At 41.9% G+C, this 24,480-nt stretch overlaps 1 protein-coding gene across 2 annotated transcripts in view; it reads right to left on the minus strand.

Moving 5' to 3' along the window:
• The window catches only part of SRPK1 (SRSF protein kinase 1), a 179,846-nt gene that overhangs the window by 76,519 nt on the left and 78,847 nt on the right, over window positions 1-24,480 (minus strand). For both annotated transcript variants that reach the window (XM_053706807.1, XM_053706809.1), the window contains exons 9-10: window positions 21,825-21,850; window positions 17,403-17,583 (exon numbers count right to left, since the gene is read on the minus strand). In XM_053706807.1, the coding sequence (XP_053562782.1) occupies window positions 17,403-17,583; window positions 21,825-21,850 (207 nt within the window). The remainder of the gene's footprint in view (window positions 1-17,402; window positions 17,584-21,824; window positions 21,851-24,480) is intronic.

A 24,480-nucleotide genomic window follows, 5' to 3' on the forward strand; every position in this document is an offset into this window, starting at 1 on the left:
TTTTCTCCAACATTGGTGTGTCCGGTCCACAACGTCATCCATAACTTGTGGGAACCAATACCAAAGCTTTAAGACACGGATGAAGGGAGGGAGCCAATCAGGTTACCTAAACAGAAGGCACCACGGCTTGCAAAACCTCTCTCCCAAAAATAGCCTCCGAAGAAGCAAAAGTATCAAATTTGTAGAATTTGGCAAAAGTGTGCAGGGAAGACCAAGTCGCTGCCTTACATATCTGATCAACAGAAGCCTCGTTCTTGAAGGCCCATGTGGAAGCCACAGCCCTTGTAGAGTGAGCTGTGATGCGTTCAGGAGGCTGCCGTCCGGCAGTCTCGTAAGCCAATCGGATGATGCTTTTCAGCCAAAAGGAAAGAGAGGTAGCAGTAGCTTTTTGACCTCTCCTCTTGCCAGAATAAACGACAAACAGAGAAGACGTTTGTCTAAAATCCTTTGTTGCTTCTAAATAGAACTTTAAAGCACGAACTACATCTAAATTGTGTAACAAACGTTCCTTCTTTGAAACTGGATTCGGACACAAAGAAGGCACAACTATTTCCTGGTTAATATTCTTGTTGGAAACAACCTTTGGAAGGAAACCAGGTTTAGTACGCAAAACAACCTTATCTGAATGGAACACCAGATAGGGCGGATTACACTGCAAAGCAGATAACTCAGAAACTCTTCTAGCAGAAGAAATAGCAACCAAAAACAGAACTTTCCAAGATAACATCTTGATATCTATGGAATGTAGAGGTTCAAACGGAACCCCTTGAAGAACTGAAGGAACTAAATTCAGACTCCAGGGAGGAGTCAAAGGTCTGTAAACAGGCTTGATCCTGACCAAAGCCTGAACAAAAGCTTGAACATCAGGCACAGCTGCCAGTCGTTTGTGTAACAAGACAGATAAAGCAGAAATCTGTCCCTTTAGAGAACTCATTGATAATCCCTTATCCAAACCTTCTTGGAGAAAAGAAAGGATCCTAGGAATTTTGATCTTACTCCATGAGAATCCCTTGGATTCACACCAACAGATATATCTTTTCCATATTTTATGGTAAATTTTTCTAGTTACAGGTTTCCTGGCTTGTACCAGAGTATCTATTACAGAATCCGAAAACCCACGCTTAGATAAAATCAAGCGTTCAATTTCCAAGCCGTTAGCTGGACCTTGGATGTTCGAATGGACCTTGTACTAGAAGATCCTGTCTCAAAGGTAGCTTCCATGGTGGAGCCGATGACATATTCACCAGGTCTGCATACCAAGTCCTGCATGGCCACGCAGGAGCTATCAAGATCACCGAGGCCCTCTCCTGCTTGATCCTGGCTACCAGCCTGGGAATGAGAGGAAACGGTGGGAACACATAAGCTAGGTTGAAGGTCCAAGGCGCTACTAATGCATCCACTAGAGTCGCCTTGGGATCCCTGGATCTGGACCCGTAGCAAGGAACCTTGAAGTTCTGACGAGACGCCATCAGATCCATGTCTGGAATGCCCCATAATTGAGTCAACTGGGCAAATATCTCCGGGTGGAGTTCCCACTCCCCCCGGATGGAATGTCTGACGACTCAGATAATCCGCCTCCCAGTTTTCCACTCCTGGGATGTGGATCGCAGATAGGTGGCAGGAGTGATCCTCCGCCCATTTTATGATTTTGGTCACTTCTCTCATCGCCAGGGAACTCCTTGTTCCCCCCTGATGGTTGATGTAAGCAACAGTCGTCATGTTGTCTGATTGGAATCTTATGAATCTGGCCTTTGCTAGTTGAGGCCAAGCCCTGAGAGTATTGAATATCGCTCTCAGTTCCAGAATGTTTATCGGGAGAAGAGACTCTTCCCGAGACCATAGCCCCTGAGCTTTCAGGGAGTTCCAGACAGCGGCCCAGCCCACTAGACTGGCGTCGGTCGTGACAATGACCCACTCTGGTCTGCGGAAGCTCATTCCCTGGGACAGGTGGTCCTGGGTTAGCCACCAACGGAGTGAGTCTCTGGTCTTCTGATCTACTTGAATCATTGGAGACAAGTCTGTATAGTCCCCATTCCACTGTTTCAGCATGCACAGTTGTAATGGTCTTAGATGAATTCGCGCAAAAGGAACTATGTCCATTGCTGCAACCATCAACCCTACTACTTCCATGCACTGAGCTATGGAAGGTCGTGGAACAGAGTGAAGAACTTGACAAGCGTTTAGAAGTTTTGACTTTCTGACATCTGTCAGGAAAATCTTCATTTCTAAAGAATCTATTATTGTCCCCAAGAAAGGAACTCTTGTCGACGGAGACAGGGAACTTTTTTCTATGTTCACTTTCCATCCGTGAGATCTGAGAAAGGCCAGAACAATGTCTGTGTGAGCCTTTGCCTTTGAAAGAGACAACGCTTGTATCAGAATGTCGTCCAAGTAAGGTGCCACTGCAATGCCCCTTGGTCTTAGAACCGCTAGAAGGGACCCGAGTACCTTTGTGAAAATCCTTGGAGCAGTGGCTAGCCCGAATGGGAGAGCCACAAACTGGTAATGTTTGTCCAGAAAGGCGAACCTTAGGAACTGATGATGATCTTTGTGGATAGGAATATGTAGATACGCATCCTTGAGATCCACGGTAGTCATAAATTGACCCTCCTGGATTGTAGGTAAAATCGTTCGAATGGTTTCCATTTTGAACGATGGCACTCTGAGAAATTTGTTTAGGATCTTTAAATCCAGAATTGGTCTGAAAGTTCCCTCTTTTTTGGGAACTACAAACAGATTTGAGTAAAACCCCATTCCTTGTTCCACGGTTGGAACTGGGTGTATCACTCCCATTTTTAACAGGTCTTCTACACAATGTAAGAATGCCTGTCTCTTTATTTGGTTTGAAGATAAGTGAGACATGTGGAACCTTCCCCTTGGGGGTAGTTCCTTGAATTCTAGAAGATAACCCTGAGAAACTATTTCTAGTGCCCAGGGATCCTGAACATCTCTTGCCCAAGCCTGAGTGAAGAGAGAGAGTCTGCCCCCTACTAGATCCGGTCCCGGATCGGGGGCTACTCCTTCATGCTGTTTTGGTAGCAGCAGCAGCAGGCTTCTTGGCCTGCTTACCCTTGTTCCAGCCTTGCATCGGTTTCCAAGCTGGTTTGGTTTGTGAAGCATTACCCTCTTGTCTAGAGGCTGCGAAAGGAACGAAAACATAATTTATGCTTACCTGATAAATTCCTTTCTTCTGTAGTGTGATCAGTCCACGGGTCATCATTACTTCTGGGATATTACTCCTCCCCAACAGGAAGTGCAAGAGGATTCACCCAGCAGAGCTGCATATAGCTCCTCCCCTCTACGTCACTCCCAGTCATTCGACCAAGGACCAACGAGAAAGGAAAAGCCAAGGGTGAAGTGGTGACTGGAGTATAAATTAAAAAATATTTACCTGCCTTAAAAACAGGGCGGGCCGTGGACTGATCACACTACAGAAGAAAGGAATTTATCAGGTAAGCATAAATTATGTTTTCTTCTGTTAAGTGTGATCAGTCCACGGGTCATCATTACTTCTGGGATACCAATACCAAAGCAAAAGTACACGGATGACGGGAGGGATAGGCAGGCTCTTTATACAGAAGGAACCACTGCCTGAAGAACCTTTCTCCCAAAAATAGCCTCCGATGAAGCAAAAGTGTCAAATTTGTAAAATTTGGAAAAAGTATGAAGCGAAGACCAAGTTGCAGCCTTGCAAATCTGTTCAACAGAGGCCTCATTCTTGAAGGCCCAAGTGGAAGCCACAGCTCTAGTAGAATGAGCTGTAATTCTTTCAGGAGGCTGCTGTCCAGCAGTCTCATAAGCTAAACGAATTATGCTACGAAGCCAAAAAGAAAGAGAGGTAGCGGAAGCTTTTTGACCTCTCCTCTGCCCAGAGTAAATGACAAACAGAGAAGACGTTTGTCGAAATTCCTTAGTTGCCTGTAAGTAAAATTTTAGAGCACGGACTACATCCAGGTTGTGCAGTAGACGTTCCTTCTTTGAAGAAGGATTTGGGCATAAAGAAGGAACAACAATCTCTTGATTGATATTCCTGTTAGTAACTACCTTAGGTAAGAACCCAGGTTTAGTACGCAGGACTACCTTATCCGAATGAAAAATCAAATAAGGAGAATCACAATGTAAGGCTGATAATTCAGAGACTCTTCGAGCCGAGGAAATAGCCATTAAAAATAGAACTTTCCAAGATAACAACTTTATATCAATGGAATGAAGGGGTTCAAACGGAACGCCCTGTAAAACATTAAGAACAAGGTTTAAACTCCATGGTGGAGCAACAGTTTTAAACACAGGCTTAATTCTGGCCAAAGCCTGACAAAAAGCCTGGACGTCAGGAACTTCTGACAGACGTTTGTGTAACAGAATGGACAGAGCTGAGATCTGTCCCTTTAATGAACTAGCAGATAAACCCTTTTCTAAACCTTCTTGTAGAAAAGACAATATCCTAGGAATCCTAACCTTACTCCAAGAGTAACCTTTGGATTCACACCAATATAGGTATTTACGCCATATCTTATGGAAAATCTTTCTGGTAACAGGTTTCCTAGCCTGTATTAAGGTATCAATAACTGACTCAGAAAATCCACGTCTTGATAAAATCAAGCGTTCAATTTCCAAGCAGTCAGCTTCAGAGAAGTTAGATTTTGATGTTTGAAGGGACCCTGTATCAGAAGGTCCTGTTTCAGAGGTAGAGACCAAGGTGGACAGGATGACATGTCCACCAGGTCTGCATACCAAGTCCTGCGTGGCCACGCAGGTGCTATTAGAATCACTGATGCTCTCTCTTGTTTGATTCTGGCAATCAATCGAGGAAGCAACGGGAAGGGTGGAAACACATAAGCCATCCTGAAGTCCCAAGGTGCTGTCAGAGCATCTATCAGGACTGCTCCTGGATCCCTGGATCTGGACCCGTAACGAGGAAGCTTGGCGTTCTGTCGAGACGCCATGAGATCTATCTCTGGTTTGCCCCAACGTCGAAGTATTTGGGCAAAGACCTCCGGATGAAGTTCCCACTCCCCCGGATGAAAAGTCTGACGACTTAAGAAATCCGCCTCCCAGTTCTCCACTCCCGGGATGTGGATTGCTGACAGGTGGCAAGAGTGAGACTCTGCCCAGCAAATTATCTTTGATACTTCCATCATAGCTAGGGAGCTTCTTGTCCCTCCCTGATGGTTGATGTAAGCTACAGTCGTGATGTTGTCCGACTGAAACCTGATGAACCCCCGAGTTGTCAACTGGGGCCAAGCCAGGAGGGCATTGAGAACTGCTCTCAATTCCAGAATGTTTATTGGCAGGAGACTCTCCTCCTGACTCCATTGTCCCTGAGCCTTCAGAGAATTCCAGACGGCACCCCAACCTAGAAGGCTGGCGTCTGTTGTTACAATTGTCCAGTCTGGTCTGCTGAATGGCATCCCCCTGGACAGATGTGGCCGAGAAAGCCACCATAGAAGAGAATTTCTGGTCTCTTGATCCAGATTCAGAGAAGGGGATAAGTCTGAGTAATCCCCATTCCACTGACTTAGCATGCACAGTTGCAGTGGTCTGAGGTGTAAGCGTGCAAAGGGTACTATGTCCATTGCCGCTACCATTAAGCCGATTACCTCCATGCATTGAGCCACTGACGGGTGTTGAATGGAATGAAGGGTGCGGCAAGCACTTTGAAGTCTTGTTAGCCTGTCCTCTGTCAGGTAAATCTTCATTTCTACAGAATCTATAAGAGTCCCCAGGAAGGGAACTCTTGTGAGTGGAACGAGTGAACTTTTCTTTTCGTTCACCTTCCATCCATGTGACCTTAGAAATGCCAGCACTAACTCTGTATGAGACTTGGCAGTTTGAAAGCTTGAAGCTTGTATCAGAATGTCGTCTAGGTATGGAGCTACCGAGATTCCCCGCGGTCTTAGTACCGCCAGAAGAGCACCCAGAACCTTTGTGAAGATTCTTGGAGCTGTAGCCAATCCGAATGGAAGAGCCACAAACTGGTAATGCCTGTCTAGGAAGGCAAACCTTAGGTACCGATAATGATCTTTGTAAATCGGTATGTGAAGGTAAGCATCTTTTAAATCTACAGTGGTCATGTATTGACCCTCTTGGATCATAGGTAAAATTGTCCGAATAGTCTCCATCTTGAACGATGGAACTCTTAGGAATTTGTTTAGGATCTTTAAGTCCAGGATTGGTCTGAAAGTTCCCTCTTTTTTGGGAACCACAAACAGATTTGAGTAAAACCCCTGTCCCTGTTCCGATCGTGGAACTGGATGGATTACTCCCATTAACAAGAGCTCTTGTACGCAGCGTAGAAACGCCTCTTTCTTTGTCTGGATTGTTGACAATCTTGACAGATGAAATCTCTCTCTTGGAGGAGAGTATTTGAAGTCCAGAAGGTATCCCTGAGATATTATCTCTAGCGCCCAGGGATCCTGAACATCTCTTGCCCAAGCCTGGGCGAAGAGAGAAAGTCTGCCCCCCACTAGATCCGATCCCGGATCGGGGGCCCTCAATTCATGCTGTTTTAGGGGCAGCAGCAGGTTTCCTAGTCTGCTTGCCCTTGTTCCAGGACTGGTTAGGTTTCCAGCCTTGTCTGTAGCGAGCAACAGCTCCTTCCTGTTTTGGTGCAGAGGAAGTTGATGCTGCTCCTGCTTTGAAATTACGAAAGGAACGAAAATTAGACTGTCTAGTCTTGGCTTTGGCTTTGTCCTGAGGCAGGGCATGGCCTTTACCTCCTGTAATGTCAGCGATAATCTCTTTCAACCCGGGCCCGAATAAGGTCTGCCCTTTGAAAGGTATATTAAGCAATTTAGACTTAGAAGTAACATCAGCTGACCAGGATTTTAGCCACAGCGCCCTGCGTGCCTGAATGGCGAATCCTGAATTCTTCGCCGTAAGTTTAGTAAGATGTACTACGGCCTCCGAAATGAATTAGATAGTTTAAGGACTCTAAGCCTGTCCGTAATGTCGTCCAGAGTAGCTGAACCAATGTTCTCTTCCAGAGACTCAATCCAGAATGCCGCTGCAGCCGTGATCGGCGCAATGCATGCAAGGGGTTGCAATATAAAACCTTGTTGAACAAACATTTTCTTAAGGTAACCCTCTAACTTTTTATCCATTGGATCTGAAAAAGCACAGCTATCCTCCACCGGGATAGTGGTACGCTTAGCTAAGGTAGAAACTGCTCCCTCCACCTTAGGGACCGTTTGCCATAAGTCCCTTGTGGTGGCGTCTATTGGAAACATTTTTCTAAATATCGGAGGGGGTGAGAACGGCACACCGGGTCTATCCCACTCCTTAGTAACAATTTCAGTAAGTCTCTTAGGTATAGGAAAAACCTCAGTACTCGTCGGTACCGCAAAATATTTATCCAACCTACACATTTTCTCTGGTATTGCAACTGTGTTACAATCATTCAGAGCCGCTAACACCTCCCCTAGTAATACACGGAGGTTTTCCAGTTTAAATTTAAAATTTGAAATATCTGAATCCAGTCTGTTTGGATCAGAACCGTCACCCACAGAATGAAGTTCTCCGTCCTCATGTTCTGCCACCTGTGACGCAGTGTCTGACATGGCCCTAATATTATCAGCGCACTCTGTTCTCACCCCAGAGTGATCACGCTTACCTCTTAGTTCTGGTAATTTAGCCAAAACCTCAGTCATAACAGTAGCCATATCCTGTAATGTGATTTGTAATGGCCGCCCAGATGTACTCGGCGCTACAATATCACGCACCTCCCTCTGAGCGGGAGATGTAGGTACTGACACGTGAGGCGAGTTAGTCGGCATAACTCTCCCCTCGTTGTTTGGTGAAATTTGTTCAATTTGTACAGATTGACTTTTATTTAAAGTAGCATCAATACAGTTAGTACATAAATTTCTATTGGGCTCCACTTTGGCATTGCAACAAATGACACAGGTATCATCCTCTGAATCAGACATGTTTAACACACTAGCAAATAAACTTGCAACTTGGAAATACAATTCAATTAGAATATTAAAACGTACTGTGCCTTTAAGAAGCACAGAAGATCTATGACAGTTGAAAATTAATAAATTGAAACAGTTATAGCCTCAATCCTTGTAAACAACACAACTTTAGCAAAGGTTTAATCCCATTAGCAAAGATAACAAATTCTGAAAGCAGGAAACAAATTACAGAATAAACGTTTTTTATCTCAGTCAAACTATAATTCTCACAGCTCTGCTGAGAGAAATTACCTCCCTCAAAATAAGTTTTGAAGACCCCTGAGCTCTGTAGAGATGAACCGGATCATGCAGGGAATACAATGAGTTGCTGACTGAAATATTTGATGCATAGTAAAAGCGCCAAAAAACGGCCCCTCCCCCTCACACACAGCAGTGAGGGAGAACAGAAACTGTCAGAAAAACAGATTAAGCAACTGCCAAGTGGAAAAATAGTGCCCAAACATTTATTCACACAGTACCTCAGCAAATGAAAACGATTTTACATTCCAGCAAAAACGTTAAACATAATCTCTAGTTATTAAACAGCTTTATGTATTTCTTACAGTGTAATTCTAGTGAAGTACCATTCCCCAGAATACTGAAGTGTAAAGTATACATACATGACATTATATCGGTATGGCAGGATTTTCTCATCAATTCCATTGTCAGAAAATAAAAACTGCTACATACCTCTATGCAGATTCATCTGCCCGCTGTCCCCTGATCTGAAGTTTACCTCACTCCTCAGATGGCTGAGAACAGCAATATGATCTTAACTACTCCGGCTAAAATCATAGCAAAACTCTGGTAGATTCTTCTTCAAACTCTGCCAGAGAGGTAATAACACACTCCGGTGCTATTTTAAAATAACAAACTTTTGATTGAAGATATAAAACTAAGTATAATCACCATAGTCCTCTCACACATCCTATCTAGTCGTTGGGTGCAAGAGAATGACTGGGAGTGACGTAGAGGGGAGGAGCTATATGCAGCTCTGCTGGGTGAATCCTCTTGCACTTCCTGTTGGGGAGGAGTAATATCCCAGAAGTAATGATGACCCGTGGACTGATCACACTTAACAGAAGAAAATTAGACTTATTCTTGGCCTTGAAAGGCCTATCTTGTGGGAGGGCGTGGCCCTTACCCCCAGTGATGTCTGAGATAATCTCTTTCAATTCTGGCCCAAAAAGGGTTTTACCCTTGAAAGGGATATTAAGCAATTTTGTCTTGGAAGATACATCCGCTGACCAAGACTTTAGCCAGAGCGCTCTGCGCGCCACAATTGCAAACCCTGAATTTTTCGCCGCTAATCTAGCTAACTGCAAAGCGGCATCTAAAATAAAGGAATTAGCTAATTTAAGTGTGTGAATTCTGTCCATAACCTCCTCATACGGAGTCTCTCTACTGAGCGACTTTTCTAGTTCCTCGAACCAGAACCACGCTGCTGTAGTGACAGGAATAATGCACGAAATAGGTTGCAGGAGGTAACCTTGCTGTACAAAAATCTTTTTAAGCAAACCCTCCAATTTTTTATCCATAGGATCTTTGAAAGCAAAATTATCCTTGATAGGAATAGTAGTGCGCTTGGCTAGTGTAGAAACTGCCCCCTCGACCTTAGGGACTGTCTTGAATCAGAAATTTCCCCATCTGACAAAACCTCCCTCATGGCTACTTCAGATTGGTGTGAGGGTATGACAGAGCAATTATCATCAGCGCCCTCCTGCTCTACAGTGTTTAAAACAGAGCAATCGCGCTTTCTCTGAAATGCGGGCATTTTGGATAAAAACATAATTTATGCTTACCTGATAAATTTATTTCTCATGTAGTGTAGTCAGTCCACGGGTCATCCATTACTTATGGGATTATATCTCTTCCCCAACAGGAAGTTGCAAGAGGATCACCCAAGCAGAGCTGCTATATAGCTCCTCCCCTCACATGTCATAGCCAGTCATTCGACCGAAACAAGACGAGAAAGGAGAAACCATAGGGTGCAGTGGTGACTGGAGTTTAATAAAAATTTAGATCTGCCTTGAAAGACAGGGCGGGCCGTGGACTGTCTACACTACAAGAGAAATAAATTTATCAGGTAAGCATAAATTATGTTTTCTCTTGTTAAGTGTAGTCAGTCCACGGGTCATCCATTACTTATGGGATACCAATACCAAAGCTAAAGTACACGGATGATGGGAGGGACAAGGCAGGAACTTTAAACGGAAGGAACCACTGCCTGAAGCACCTTTCTCCCAAAAATAGCCTCCGAAGAAGCAAAAGTGTCAAATTTGTAAAATTTTGAAAAAGTGTGAAGTGAAGACCAAGTTGCAGCCTTGCAAATCTGTTCAACAGAGGCCTCATTTTTAAAGGCCCAGGTGGAAGCCACAGCTCTAGTAGAATGAGCTGTAACTCTTTCAGGAGGCTGCTGTCCAGCAGTCTCATAGGCTAAACGTATTATGCTACGAAGCCAAAAGGAGAGAGAGGTAGCCAAAGCCTTTTGACCTCTCCTCTGTCCAGAGTAAACGACAAACAGGGAAGAAGTTTGACGAAAATCTTTAGTTGCCTGCAAATAGAACTTCAGGGCACGGACTACGTCCAGATTATGCAAAAGTCGTTCCTTCTTTGAAGAAGGGTTAGGACACAATGATGGAACAACAATCTCTTGATTGATATTCCTGTTAGAAACTACCTTAGGTAAAAACCCAGGTTTAGTACGCAGAACTACCTTATCTGAATGAAAAATCAGATTAGGAGAATCACAATGTAAGGCAGATAACTCAGAGACTCTTCGAGCCGAGGAAATAGCCATCAAAAACAGAACTTTCCAAGATAACAGCTTGATATCAATGGAATGAAGGGGTTCAAATGGAACGCCATGTAGAACGTTAAGAACTAAGTTTAAGCTCCACGGCGGAGCAACAGTCTTAAACACAGGCTTAATCCTAGCCAAAGCCTGAAAGTCTGGAACTTCTGCCAGACGTTTGTGTAGAAGAATAGACAGAGCAGAAATCTGTCCCTTTAACGAACTAGCAGATAAGCCCTTTTCTAAACCCTCTTGTAGAAAAGACAATATCCTAGGAATCCTAACCTTACTCCATGAGTAACTCTTGGATTCGCACCAATATAAATATTTACGCCATATCGTATGGTAAATTTTTCTGGTAACAGGTTTCCTAGCCTGTATTAAGGTATCAATAACCGACTCCGAGAAGCCACGCTTTGATAGAATCAAGCGTTCAATCTCCATGCAGTCAGCCTCAGAGAAATTAGATTTGGATGGTTGAAAGGACCCTGAATTAGAAGGTCCTGCCTCAGAGGCAGAGACCATGGTGGACAGGACGACATGTCCACTAGGTCTGCATACCAGGTCCTGCGTGGCCATGCAGGCGCTATCAGAATCACCGATGCTCTCTCCTGTTTGATCTTGGCAATCAGTCGAGGAAGCATCGGAAATGGTGAAAACACATAAGCCATGTTGAAGACCCAAGGGGCTGTCAGAGCATCTATCAGCACCGCTCCCGGGTCCCTGGACCTGGATCCGTAACAAGGAAGCTTGGCGTTCTGGCGAGACGCCATGAGATCCAGATCTGGATTGCCCCAACGATGAATCAGTTGAGCGAAGACCTCCGGATGAAGTTCCCACTCCCCCGGATGAAAAGTCTGGCGACTTAGAAAATCCGCCTCCCCGTTCTCCACTCCTGGGATGTAGATCGCTGACAGGTGGCAAGAGTGAGACTCTGCCCAGCGAATTATCCTTGAGACTTCCAACATCGCTAGGGAACTCCTGGTTCCCCCTTGATGGTTGATATAAGCCACAGTCGTGATGTTGTCCGACTGAAATCTGATGAACCTCAGAGCTGCTAACTGAGGCCAAGCTAGAAGAGCATTGAATATTGCTCTTAACTCCAGAATATTTATTGGGAGGAGTTTCTCCTCCTGAGTCCATGATCCCTGAGCCTTCAGGGAATTCCAGACTGCGCCCCAACCTAGAAGGCTGGCGTCTGTTGTTACAATCGTCCAATCTGGCCTGCGAAAGGTCATCCCCTTGGACAGATGGGCCCGAGAAAGCCACCATAGAAGAGAATCTCTGGTCTCTTGATCCAGATTTAGTAGAGGGGACAAATCTGAGTAATCCCCATTCCACTGACTTAGCATGCACAATTGCAGCGGTCTGAGATGCAGGCGCGCAAATGGTACTATGTCCATTGCCGCTACCATTAAGCCGATTACTTCCATGCACTGAGCTACTGACGGGTGTGGAATGGAATGAAGGGCACGGCAAGCATTTAGAAGTTTTGATAACCTGGCCTCCGTCAGGTAAATTTTCATTTCTACAGAATCTATAAGAGTCCCTAGGAAGGGAACCCTTGTGAGTGGTAATAGAGAACTCTTTTCCATGTTCACCTTCCACCCATGCGACCTCAGAAATGCCAGAACTATCTCTGTATGAGACTTGGCAATTTGAAAACTTGACACTTGTATAAGAATGTCGTCTAGGTACGGAGCCACCGCTATGCCTCGCGGTCTTGGTACCGCCAGAAGTGAGCCCAGAACCTTTGTAAAGATTCTTGGAGCCGTAGCTAACCCGAAGGGAAGAGCTACAAACTGGTAATGCCTGTCTAGGAAGGCAAATCTTAGGTACCGATAATGATCCTTGTGAATCGGTATGTGAAGGTAGGCATCCTTTAAGTCCACTGTGGTCATGTACTGACCCTCCTGGATCATGGGTAGGATGGTTCGAATAGTTTCCATTTTGAATGATGGAACTCTTAGGAATTTGTTTAGGATTTTTAAGTCCAAGATTGGTCTGAAGGTTCCCTCTTTCTTGGGAACCACAGATTTGAATAGAATCCTTGCCCGTGTTCCGTCCGCAGAACTGGGTGGATCACCCCCATTAGTAAGAGGTCTTGTACACAGAGTAGAAACGCCTCTTTCTTTATTTGGTTTGCTGATAACCTTGAAAGATGAAATCTCCCTTGTGGAGGAGAAGCTTTGAAGTCCAGAAGATATCCCTGAGATATGATCTCCAACGCCCAGGGATCCTGGACATCTCTTGCCCAAGCCTGGGCGAAGAGAGAAAGTCTGCCCCCCACTAGATCCGTTTCCGGATAGGGGGCCCTCTCTTCATGCTGTCTTAGGGGCAGCAGCAGGTTTTCTGGCCTGCTTTCCCTTGTTCCAGGACTGGTTAGTTTTCCAGCCCTGTCTGTAACGAGCAACAGCTCCTTCCTGTTTTGGAGCGGAGGAAGTTGATGCTGCTCCTGCCTTGAGGTTACGAAAGGCACGAAAATTAGACTGTTTGGCCTTTGATTTGGCCCTGTCTTGAGGCAGAGCATGGCCCTTACCTCCCGTAATGTCAGCAATAATTTCTTTCAAGCCGGGCCCGAATAAGGTCTGCCCTTTGAAAGGAATATTTAGATGTCACATCAGCTGAGCAGGATTTAAGCCATAGCGCTCTGCGCGCTTGGATGGCGAATCCGGAGTTCTTAGCCGTAAGTTTGGTTAAATGTACGACAGCATCAGAAACAAATGCGTTAGCTAGCTTAAGTGCTTTAAGCTTGTTCATAATCTAATCCAATGGAGCTGTGCGAATGGCCTCTTCCAGAGACTCAAACCAGAATGCCGCCGCAGCAGTGACAGGCGCAATGCATGCAAGGGGCTGTAAGATAAAACCTTGTTGAACAAACATTTTCTTAAGGTAACCTAATTTTTTATCCATTGGATCTGAGAAGGCACAACTATCCTCCACCGGGATAGTGGTACGCTTAGCTAAAGTAGAAACTGCTCCCTCCACCTTAGGGACCGTCTGCCATAAGTCTCGTGTGGTGGTGTCTATAGGAAACATTTTTCTAAATATGGGAGGAGGGGAAAAAGGCACACCGGGTCTATCCCACTCCTTGCTAATAATCTCTGTAAACCTTTTAGGTATAGAAAACACGTCAGTACACACTGGTACCGCATAGTATCTATCCAACCTACATAATTTTTCTGGAATTGCAACCGTGTTACAATCATTCAGAGCCGCTAATACCTCCCCTAGCAATATGCTGAGGTTCTCAAGCTTAAATTTAAAATTAGAAATCTCTGAATCCAGTCTCCCTGGATCAGATCCGTCACCCACAGAATGAAGCTCTCCGTCTTCATGTTCTGCAAATTGTGACGCAGTATCGGACATGGCTCTCACATCATCAGCGCGCTCTGTCCTTAACCCAGAGCTATCGCGCTTGCCTCTTAATTCTGGCAATTTAGATAATACTTCTGTCATAACAGTAGCCATGTCTTGCAAAGTGATTTGTAAGGGCCTCCCTGATGTACTTGGCGCCACAAAATCACGCACCTCCTGAGCGGGAGGCGAAGGTACTGACACGTGAGGAGAGTTAGTCGGCATAACTTCCCCCTCGTTGTCTGGTGATAATTTCTTTACATGTAAAAACTGACTTTTATTTAAAGTGAGATCAATGCATTTAGTACACAAATTTCTATGGGGCTCCACATTGGCCTTCAAACATAGTGAACAAACAGATTCATCTGTGTCAGACATGTTTAAACAGACTAGCAATGAGACTAGCAAGCTTGGAAAATACTTTTTAAATAAATTTACAAGCAATATAAAAAACGCTACTGTGCCTTTAAGGAGCACAAAAAGTTGTCACAGTTGAAATAGCAACCAAATTTTCACAGTAAATGTATTAAGTTAGCAAAGGATTGCACCCACCAGCAAATGGATGATTAACCCCTTAATACCCAAAAACTGATAACAATTTAATAATTAACGTTTTTTTCACAGTCAAACACACTGTCACAGGTCTGCTGTGACTGATTACCTCCCTCAAAATGAATTTTGAAAACCCCTGAGCTCTCTAGAGACATCCTGGATCATGGAGGATGAAGTAGGAAGATTGTGACTGAATTTTTACTGCGCAAAAAAAAGCGCTAAAATAGGCCCCTCCCACTCATATTACAACAGTGGGGAAGCTCAGTTAACTGTTTCTATGCCGAAACAAAAAAGTTAGCCATGTGGTAAAAATCATGCCCCAATAAGTTTTATCACCAAGTACCTCACAAAAAACGATTAACATGCCAGTAAACGTTTTGAACATACATTTTAAAAAGTTATGAAGTGTTATTAATAAGCCTGCTACCAGTCGCTTTTACTGCAGTTAAGGCTCATACATTACTTCAGTATTAATAGTATTCCATTCCCTAGAAAAATACTTCAGTGTACACACACTCATCAGCCTAATACCAGTAGCTACCACTGCATTTAAGGCTGAACTTACATTACATTGGTATCAGCAGTATTTTCTCAGTCAATTCCATTCCTCAGAAAAATAATTTACTGCACATACCTCGTTTGCAGGGGGCCCTGCATGCTATTCCCCTTTTTCTGAAGTTACCTCACTCCTCAGAATGTGCGAGAACAGCCAGTGGATCTTAGTTACGTCTGCTAAGATCATAGAAAACGCAGGCAGATTCTTCTTCTAATGCTGCCTGAGAACAAACAGCACACTCCGGTGCCATTTAAAATAAACTTTTGATTGAAGAAATAAACTAAGTTTAAAAACACCACAGACCTCTCACAACGACCTTTCTTTAGTTAGGTTGCAAGAGAATGACTGGCTATGACATGTGAGGGGAGGAGCTATATAGCAGCTCTGCTTGGGTGATCCTCTTGCAACTTCCTGTTGGGGAAGAGATATAATCCCATAAGTAATGGATGACCCGTAGACTGACTACACTTAACAAGAGAAATGTTTGCTATGGAGTTATCCATTACTGCCGTCAATTGTTGCATAGTAACAAGCATTGGCGCGCTAGAAGTACTAGGGGTCTCCTGCGTGGGCAAAACTGGTGTAGACACAGAAGGAGATGATGTAGAACTATGTCTACTCCCTTCATCTGATGAATCATCTTGGGCAACTTTACTATCTGTGGCAGTACTGTCCTTACTTTGTTTGGACGCTATGGCACAATTATCACACAATTTTGAAGGGGAGACACATTGGCTTCCATACATACAGAACATAGTTTATCTGAAGGCACAGACATGTTAAACAGGCTTAAACTCGTCAATAAAGTACAAAAACCGTTTTAAAACAAAACCGTTACTGTCTCTTTAAATTTTAAACAGGGCACACTTTATTACTGAATATGTGAAAAACTATGAAGGGATTGTTCAAATTTAACCAAATTTTCACCAGTGTCTTAAAGCATTCAAAGCATTGCACCCCAAATTTCAGACCTTTAACCCTTAAAATGAGGAAACCGGAGCCGGTTACAGTTTTAACCCCTCTACAGTCCCAGCTACAGCCTTTGCTGCGACTTTACCAAACCCAGGGGGGTATACGATACCAAATGAAGCCTTCTAGGAACCTTTTCAACTACTTTCAGACCCACACACATGCAGCTGCATGTCCTGCTCTCAAAAGTAACTGCGCAGTAATGGCGCGAAAATGAGTCTCTGCCTACTACAGAGAAGGCCCTTCCTGACTGGGAAGGTGTCTAAACCAGTGCCTGTCGTAAAAAAACGTTCCCCAAAGTTTATAAAGTGTGAATTTCAACCTCAAGCTGTATAAAATGCCCAAATAAAGCAATCGATCTAGCCCATAAAAGTGTCTACCAGTTTTATAGCCCATATTAAGCCCTTTATTCTGTTTGAGACTAAGAAAATGGCTTACCGGTCCCCATGAGGGGAAATGACAGCCTTCCAGCAATACACAGTCTTGTTAGAAATATGGCTAGTCATACCTTAAGCAGAAAAGTCTGCCAACTGTTTCCCCCAACTGAAGTTATCTCATCTCAACAGTCCTATGTGGAAACAGCAAACGATTTTAGTTACTGCTGCTAAAATCATATTCCTCTCACAAACAGAACTCTTCATCTTTTTCTGTTTCAGAGTAAATAGTACATACCAGAACTATTTTAAAATAAACTCTTGATAGTAGAATAAAAAACTACAACTAAACACCACATACTCTTCACCATCTCCGTGGAGATGCTGCTTGTTCAGCGGCAAAGAGAATGACTGAGGTGGGCGGAGCCTAGGAGGGACTATATGGACAGCTTTTGCTGTGCTCTTTGCCATTTCCTGTTGGGGAAGAGAATATTCCCACAAGTTATGGATGACGCCGTGGACCGGACACACCAATGTTGGAGAAATATAATTTAATAATAAATAGCATGGCAAAAATGTTAAAAACGGCATCCTTTGTAAGAATAGAGTGCTTCCATTACCTGGTGGAAGTGTGACTGTAAGAGCAGTCTAACTACCACCATGTAAATAACACAAAGCAGCAAAATAAACATTGCCCAATAACCTATAAATAAAAATGTAAAAAAATGCAAAGAACCGAGGAATTATTTTTTTTTAGGTCTGTGTTACTGTTATTATGTTAGAGACAGTAATATGTTCTTTTTCACGTGGGGAACAAATAAATAAATAGTTTTACTAGATCTCCATACCAGGCTGTTTCCATAGCTCCAATGGTTGAGGAGGTGGGCTGTCATCGTCTTGATTTTCATCAATATTCTCCCCTTCTCGCTCCATTTCCTCAATTTCCTGCACCCGTCTTTCCAGCAATTCGGCCTGACGCTTCTGTTTCTTTTTCAGTTTTTTTTTCTTATTTTTTGACATTTTGGTGGACTAGAAGTAAAAAACATAATTTAAGTAAGAACTTACCTGATAAATTAATTTCTTTCATAATAGCAAGAGTCCATGAGCTAGTGACGTATGGGATATACATTCCTACCAGGAGGGGGCAAAGCTTCCCAAACCTCAAATGCCTACAAATACACCTCCCACCACACATATACTTCATTTTAACGTATAGCCAAGTAGTGAGGTGTAAAAAGGAGTAAAAAAGCATACAAAAAAAAAAAAAAAAAAAAAGGAGGATCTGGAAAATAATAGTGCTTTTATACAAAAAAAAAAATAACACCACCAAAAACAGGGTGGGTCTCATGGACTCTTACCATTATGAAAGAAATTAATTTATCAGGTAAGTTCTTACATTTATTATTTTTTCTTTCATGTAAATGGCAAGAATCCATGAGCTAGTGACGTATGGGATAAAATACCCCAGACTTGGAAGTCCACAGAAGAGTCTCTAGAGAGGGAGGGATAAAATAAAAACAGCTATTTCCGCTGAGAAATTAAATCCACAAAATAAGTTCTTATAAACAGAAGAATCAAACTGAGACAGCTGTCTGAAGAACTTTTCTACCAAAAAGACTGATTCAGAAGAAGCAAATACATCAAAATGGTAAAATTTAGTAAATGTATGCAAATAAGACCAAGTTGCAGCTTAGCAAATCTGATCAACTGAAGCTTTATTCTTAAAAGTCACAAAGTAGCAACTGATCTAGTAGAATGAGCTGTAATTCTCAGAGGCAGAGACTGTCCCGCCTCCAAATAAGCCTTGTGAATCAAAAGCTTTAACCAAGATGCCAAAGAAATGGCAGAGGTTTTTTGACCTTTCCTAGAACCAAAAAAAAAGACAACAAATAGACTAGAAGTCTTCCTGAAATCCTTAGTAGCCTTCACATAGTATTTCAAAGCTCTTACCACATCCATAAAATGTAACGATTTCTCAAGAGAATTCTTAGGATTCGGACACAAAGGAACAACAATTTCCCTACTAATATTGTTAGAATTCACAACCTTAGGAAGAAATTTAAACGATGTCCGCAAAACAGCTTTATCCTGATGGAAAATCAGAAAAGAAGACGCACAAGAGAGCATACAATTCAGAAACTCTTCTAGCATAAGAAATAGCCAAAAGGAACAACACTTTCCAAGAAAGTTTAATATCCAACCCAACCTGAAAGACTTGAATCTGTTGAAACTACAGTCCAGGAAGGACAAACTAAAGAGGCCCCTTGAATAATATGATGGTCTAACCACCAAGTCAGAGAGAGTAGAATGCTGGGATTTAAGAATATCAATTGTGACATCCGAGTATAATCCCTGCACCATTGATTCAGCATGCAAAGCTGCAGAGGTCTCATATGAAAACGAGCAAAGGGGATTGCATCCGATGCTGCAGCCATGAGACCTAAAACTTCCATGCACATAGCCACTGAAGGGAATGATCGAGACTGAAGGTTTTGACAGGCTGAAACCTATTTCAGTTGTCTCTTGTCTTTAAAGACAGAGTTATGGATACTGAATCTATCTGGAAACCTAAAAAGGTGACCCTTGTCTGAGGAATCAAGAAACTCTTTGGTAAATTTATCCTCCAACCATGTCTTTGAAGAAACAAAACTAGTTGATTTGTGAGAGATTCTGCTAAATAAAAAGATTGAGCCAGTACCAAGATATCGTCCAAATAAGGAAACACGGCAATACCCTGCTCTCTCATTACAGATAGAAGGGTCGATAAGATTCTTGGAGCTGTCGCTAGGCCAAATGGAAGAGCAACAAATTGGTAATGCTTATCTAGAAAAGAGAATCTCAGAAACAGATAGTGATCTGGATGAATAAGAATGTGAAGATAAGCGTCCTGTAAGACTATTGTGGACATGTAATGACCTTGCTGAACAAACGGAAGAATAGTCCTTTTAGTCACCATCTTGAAAGTTGGGACCCTTACAAAACGATTCACAATCTTCTGATCCAGAACTGGTCTGAATGAATTTTCTTTTTTTTGGGACAATGAATTTATTTGAATAAAAACCCAGACCCTGTTTCTGAAGTGGAACTAGTATAATCACTCCTGAAAGCTCCAGATCTGAAACGCACTTCAAAAAAGCCTGAACATTCACAGGATTTGTTGGAACATGAGAGAGAGAAAGAATCTTCCCACAAGAGGTCTTACTCTGAAACCTATTCGATATCCTAGAGAAACAATGCTCTGAATCCACTGATTCTGAACAGAATCTGCCCAAATGTTTTGAAATAATTTAAATCTGTCCCCCCCACCAGTTGAACTGGATTGAAGGTCGCACCTTTATGCAGTCTTGGCGGCTGGCATTGGTTTCTTATAAGGCTTGGATTTATTCCAACTTGAAGATGGCTTCCAATTGGAGCCAGAGTCCTTAGGGGAAGGAGTGGTTTTCTGTCCTCTATTCTGACGAAAGGAACAAAACCGATTAGAAGCTTTAGATTTACCCTTTTTGGGGCAAAAAAACTCCCTTCCCCCCAGTGATAGTGGAAATAATAGAGTCCAACTGAGAACCAAATAAATTATTACCCTGGAAATATAGAGAGATAGTAATCTAGATTTAGATACCATGTCAGCATTCCATGATTTAAGCCATAAAGCTCTTCTAGCCAGAATATATAAAGACATAGATTTAAGATTAATCTTGAGGATATCAAAAATAGCATCACAGATAAAATGATTAGCATGTTGAAGCAAGCAAACAATGCTAGAAAAATCAGAATCTGTTTCCTGTTACGCTAAGCTTTCAAACCAGAAGGTTGATGCAGCTGCAATATCAGCTATAGAAATTGCAGGCCTGAGAAGATAGCCAGAAAATAAATAAGCTTTCCTTAGATAAGATTCAAGTTTCCCATCTAAAAGGATCCATAAAGGAAGTACTATCTTCCATAGGGATAGTAGTACGTTTAGCAAGAGTAGAAAAAGCCCCAACAACTTTGGTTCCTACAGTAGCTTCTGAGACAGGATCAGACTGAGACATCTTGCAAAATGTAAAAGAAAAAATAAAATTTAAAACAAAATATCCAATTTCCTCATATAGCAGTTTCAGGAATGGGAAAAAATGCATATGCTAAATAAGCAGAAAAGAAAACAGCATAGCCATCTAGAATATAAAGAGAGCAGGGAGCATACAGGAAGTGGGGTAATATAACCAAAAAAATATTTTGGCGCCAAGTATCTCGGGTCATAACAAGCATGACTGTGTCAAACAAACTAACGTCAATAAAGACGCAGGAAATGACTAAACCTGCAACACTATAGACAAATTAGCGCCCAAAATTTTTCGCAACAAAAATGACGCAATAAACAGCATTTTGCGCCCTCGCGAGCCTAGATTTGCCCGCAAATTTTAAGTAAAAAACAAGTCAAATTGGAAAAAAAAGACTAAACCCCAGGTATTTAAAAAAAAATATATATAATTTCATTAAACATGATTCTCATACTGAAACTGTTAGACTGCAAAGGGAAATACACACAGACCTGACTCATGGCAAATATAAGTAAATACATATATTTAAAACTTAAATACATAAAGCACCAAACATAGCTTAGAGTGTCTTAAATAATGATACATACTTACCAAAGACACCCATCCACATATAGCAGACAGCCAAACCAGTACAGAAAACTATCAGCAGAGGTAATGGTATAAGAGTATATCGTCGATCTGAGAAGGGAGGTAGGAGATGAATCCCTACGACCGATAACAGAGAACCCTTGAAAAGATTTCCCATGAGTGAAACCATAAAAATCAATAGGCAATACTCTCTTCACGTCCCTCTGAAAAACACTGTACTCTGAGAGGAATTGGGCTTCAGAATGCTTAGAAGCGCTCATCATAGAAGAAATAAAAATCAAGCACAAACTTACTTCACCACCTCCATAGGAGGCAAAGTTTGTAAAACTTTAGTATGTGTGTGGTGGAAGGTGTATTTCTAGGCATTTGAGGTTTGGGAAACTTTGCCCCCTCCTGGTAAGAATGTATACCCCATACGTCACTAGCTCATGGACTCTGGCCATTTACATGACAGAAAGGTGAATTTTAAACAAATGATAAGCCTTGCACAACCCTTGCAAAGTAGAACTTATGTGTAAAACAATGTACAGAACAGAAAATCAATTACACTATAAAACATACAGGTACTCAACATTCTTTATGATTGAATGACACAGTATAGCCCAATACACACAGTGAACTAACCAATACAAATAAGATACTCACTGGCTTTGGTGGTGGTGCTGTACTCACTGCAACAGAGAATAAAAATTAAATGGTTGTAGAAAGTGGATTAAATAAAAACATGAGTTGAACATTAAAGTGAAGGTCAATTTTCATCAACGAGTGCCCGGTTTTTAAAAATATTTTTAAAAACAGGGGCACTTTCATTGATGAAAATTTACATTGCACCAGATTTGTAGAAATACTTACCTTTTACTTCTGCAAAACCGGATTGCCGAACTCGGCCTGACGTTACAAATGACGAAAACCGGCTTCCTCCAATAATGGCTTGCACCCCAGAGCGTCCAGCTCGTGAAGCCCGGCTGTGATTGGAGGAAGCTAGTTTTGTCATTGCTGTGGTCTACAGTAGGAAGGAGGGGGATCATCGATCCGGCTTTGCAGAAGTAAAAGGTAAGTATTTCTACAAATCCAGTGCAATGTTAATTTTCATCAATGAAAGTGCCCCTGTTTTTAAAAGTAAAAGTATTTTTTAAAAACCGGGCACTCATTGATGAAAATTGACCTTCACTTTAAAATGAACAGTTCTGTCTACTGTCCCTAAGGGATTAATGAAAAGGCAGCAAGATGGAAATTAAAGGGACTGTAAAGTCAGAATTAAAAATGTCATGATTTATAGAGGGCATAAAATGTTAACTTTCCAATTTACTTCTGTTATCAAATTTGCTTTATATTTTTATATTCTTCTTGAAGAGTATACCAAGGTAGGCTCAGGAGCAGCAATGCAATTACTGGGTACTAGCTGGGTGCATATATAAGAACCTCTCGTCACTGGCTCACCAGATGTATTCAGCTACCACTCAGTCGTGCACAACTATTTTAGAGCCAACTCTTCAACAAAAGGAGAAAGAGAACTAAGCAAATTTGATAATAGAAGTAAATCGGAAAGTTGTTTAAAATTGCATGCTGTTTGAATCATGAAAGTTTAATTTTGACTTCACTGTCCCTTTAAATGCACAGAACATGTGATAAGAGTGCAAGGGAAAGTTGTCTAACATTGCATGTTCTGTCTGAATCATGAAAGCTTAATTTTGACTATACTGTCCCTTTAAAGGGACAGTCTACACTAAAATTGTTATTGTTTAAAAAGAGTTAATGCCTTTACTAAACATTCCCCAGCTTTGCACAACCAACATTGAAACCACTAAATGTCTTCCTGTTTCTAAGCCACTACAGACAGCCTCTTATCACATGCTTTTTGTATTTGCTTTTCACAACAGGAGACTGCTAGTTCATGTGGGCCATATAGATAACTGTGTTCATGCACGAGGAGTTATTTAAGATTTAGCACAATAGTGTTAAATAATAAATTTAAAAAGTCATGTGATCAGGGGGCTGTCAGAAGATGCAATCACAGAGGTAAAAAGTATATTAATATAACTGTTGGTTATGCAAAACTGGGGAATAGATAAAAAAGGGATTATCTTTTAAAACAATAAAAATTATATTGTAGACTGTCTCTTTAAGAGGGAAATGTGTTTTTGATATTTCACTACTTTTTAAAAAGCAAAAAGGAGAAATATAGTGGCAAAGCAAAATGTAAAAATAGCAGTGAAGATGGTAAAAGAGAAATACAGTAAATCAATAAATCAGTGACTATCTTAGATTTTTTATTATAAAAAAGTATGTGGCCAAGAGTGCCCCTTTACAAATAAATACATATATAGTAATAATTTCAACATAAAAAAGGAAAGAATGTAGACAGTTAGGGAATGTAAAAAAGCAAAAGGACACAACATACTATAAACATTTGTTAATGAAAGGATGAACAATACTAATCTTGAAGCATTTTAAATATTGCAGCCGCTCAGAGCGCTAGTGGGGTTTGTCTCATGTCAGCAATTAAATTGAGTCATTAACAGATGCTACAAGTACCTCAGACTCTCCTAGCAATGGCTGTGTTTAAAATGCTGGTGCACGGCGCATACTTAAATACGGTTTTGAAACCGCTATAGCTTTTATTAGAAGCATTTTTGCTAATACGTGTATATTACAAACATGCTTCTATTAAAAATTGAAAATTATCTATGTGGATTTCAATTTTGGTTGGAATGTCCCTTTAAGTGGTGTCTTCTTCCGCTTCTTTACTATTGATGATACCCCTTTAAAGGGATAGAAAAGTCAAACTTCAAATGTGTATGAATGCAGATGGGTTACATGTGGGCTAGAGCATCAGGATGCAAACACTATGCCTGCTCAGATAGCTAGCATGTGTGTGTATTGTGTCAGTGAAGACTTCATTTGTGTCACACAAGCCACCGCTGATACTGAAAATGTGGCATTTGAATGTTGATGCAAGAGGCACTCACAGCATATCTGTGTATGCCGTTGAAAAACGAATACTTACTAGGACTATTTTTGATAATGAAGTTCTAATGCAAAAATGCATCCATTTAAAATTAAGCACCCATACACATTTCAATTTTCCTTCCCTTTAAAGTTAAACGAAAAGGAAATTTATGCTTACCTGATAAATTGATTTCTTCTACGATACGACGAGTCCACAAATTTCATCCTTACTTGTGGGAAATTATCCTCCTGCTAACAGGAAGTGGCAAAGAGCACCACAGCAGAGCTGTATATATAGCTCCTCCCTTCCCCTCCACCCCCAGTCATTCGACCGAAGGCTATAGGAAGAGAA

The sequence above is a fragment of the Bombina bombina genome, chromosome 3 (assembly GCF_027579735.1).
Source record: "Bombina bombina isolate aBomBom1 chromosome 3, aBomBom1.pri, whole genome shotgun sequence".
In the NCBI taxonomy this organism is placed as follows: domain Eukaryota; kingdom Metazoa; phylum Chordata; class Amphibia; order Anura; family Bombinatoridae; genus Bombina; species Bombina bombina.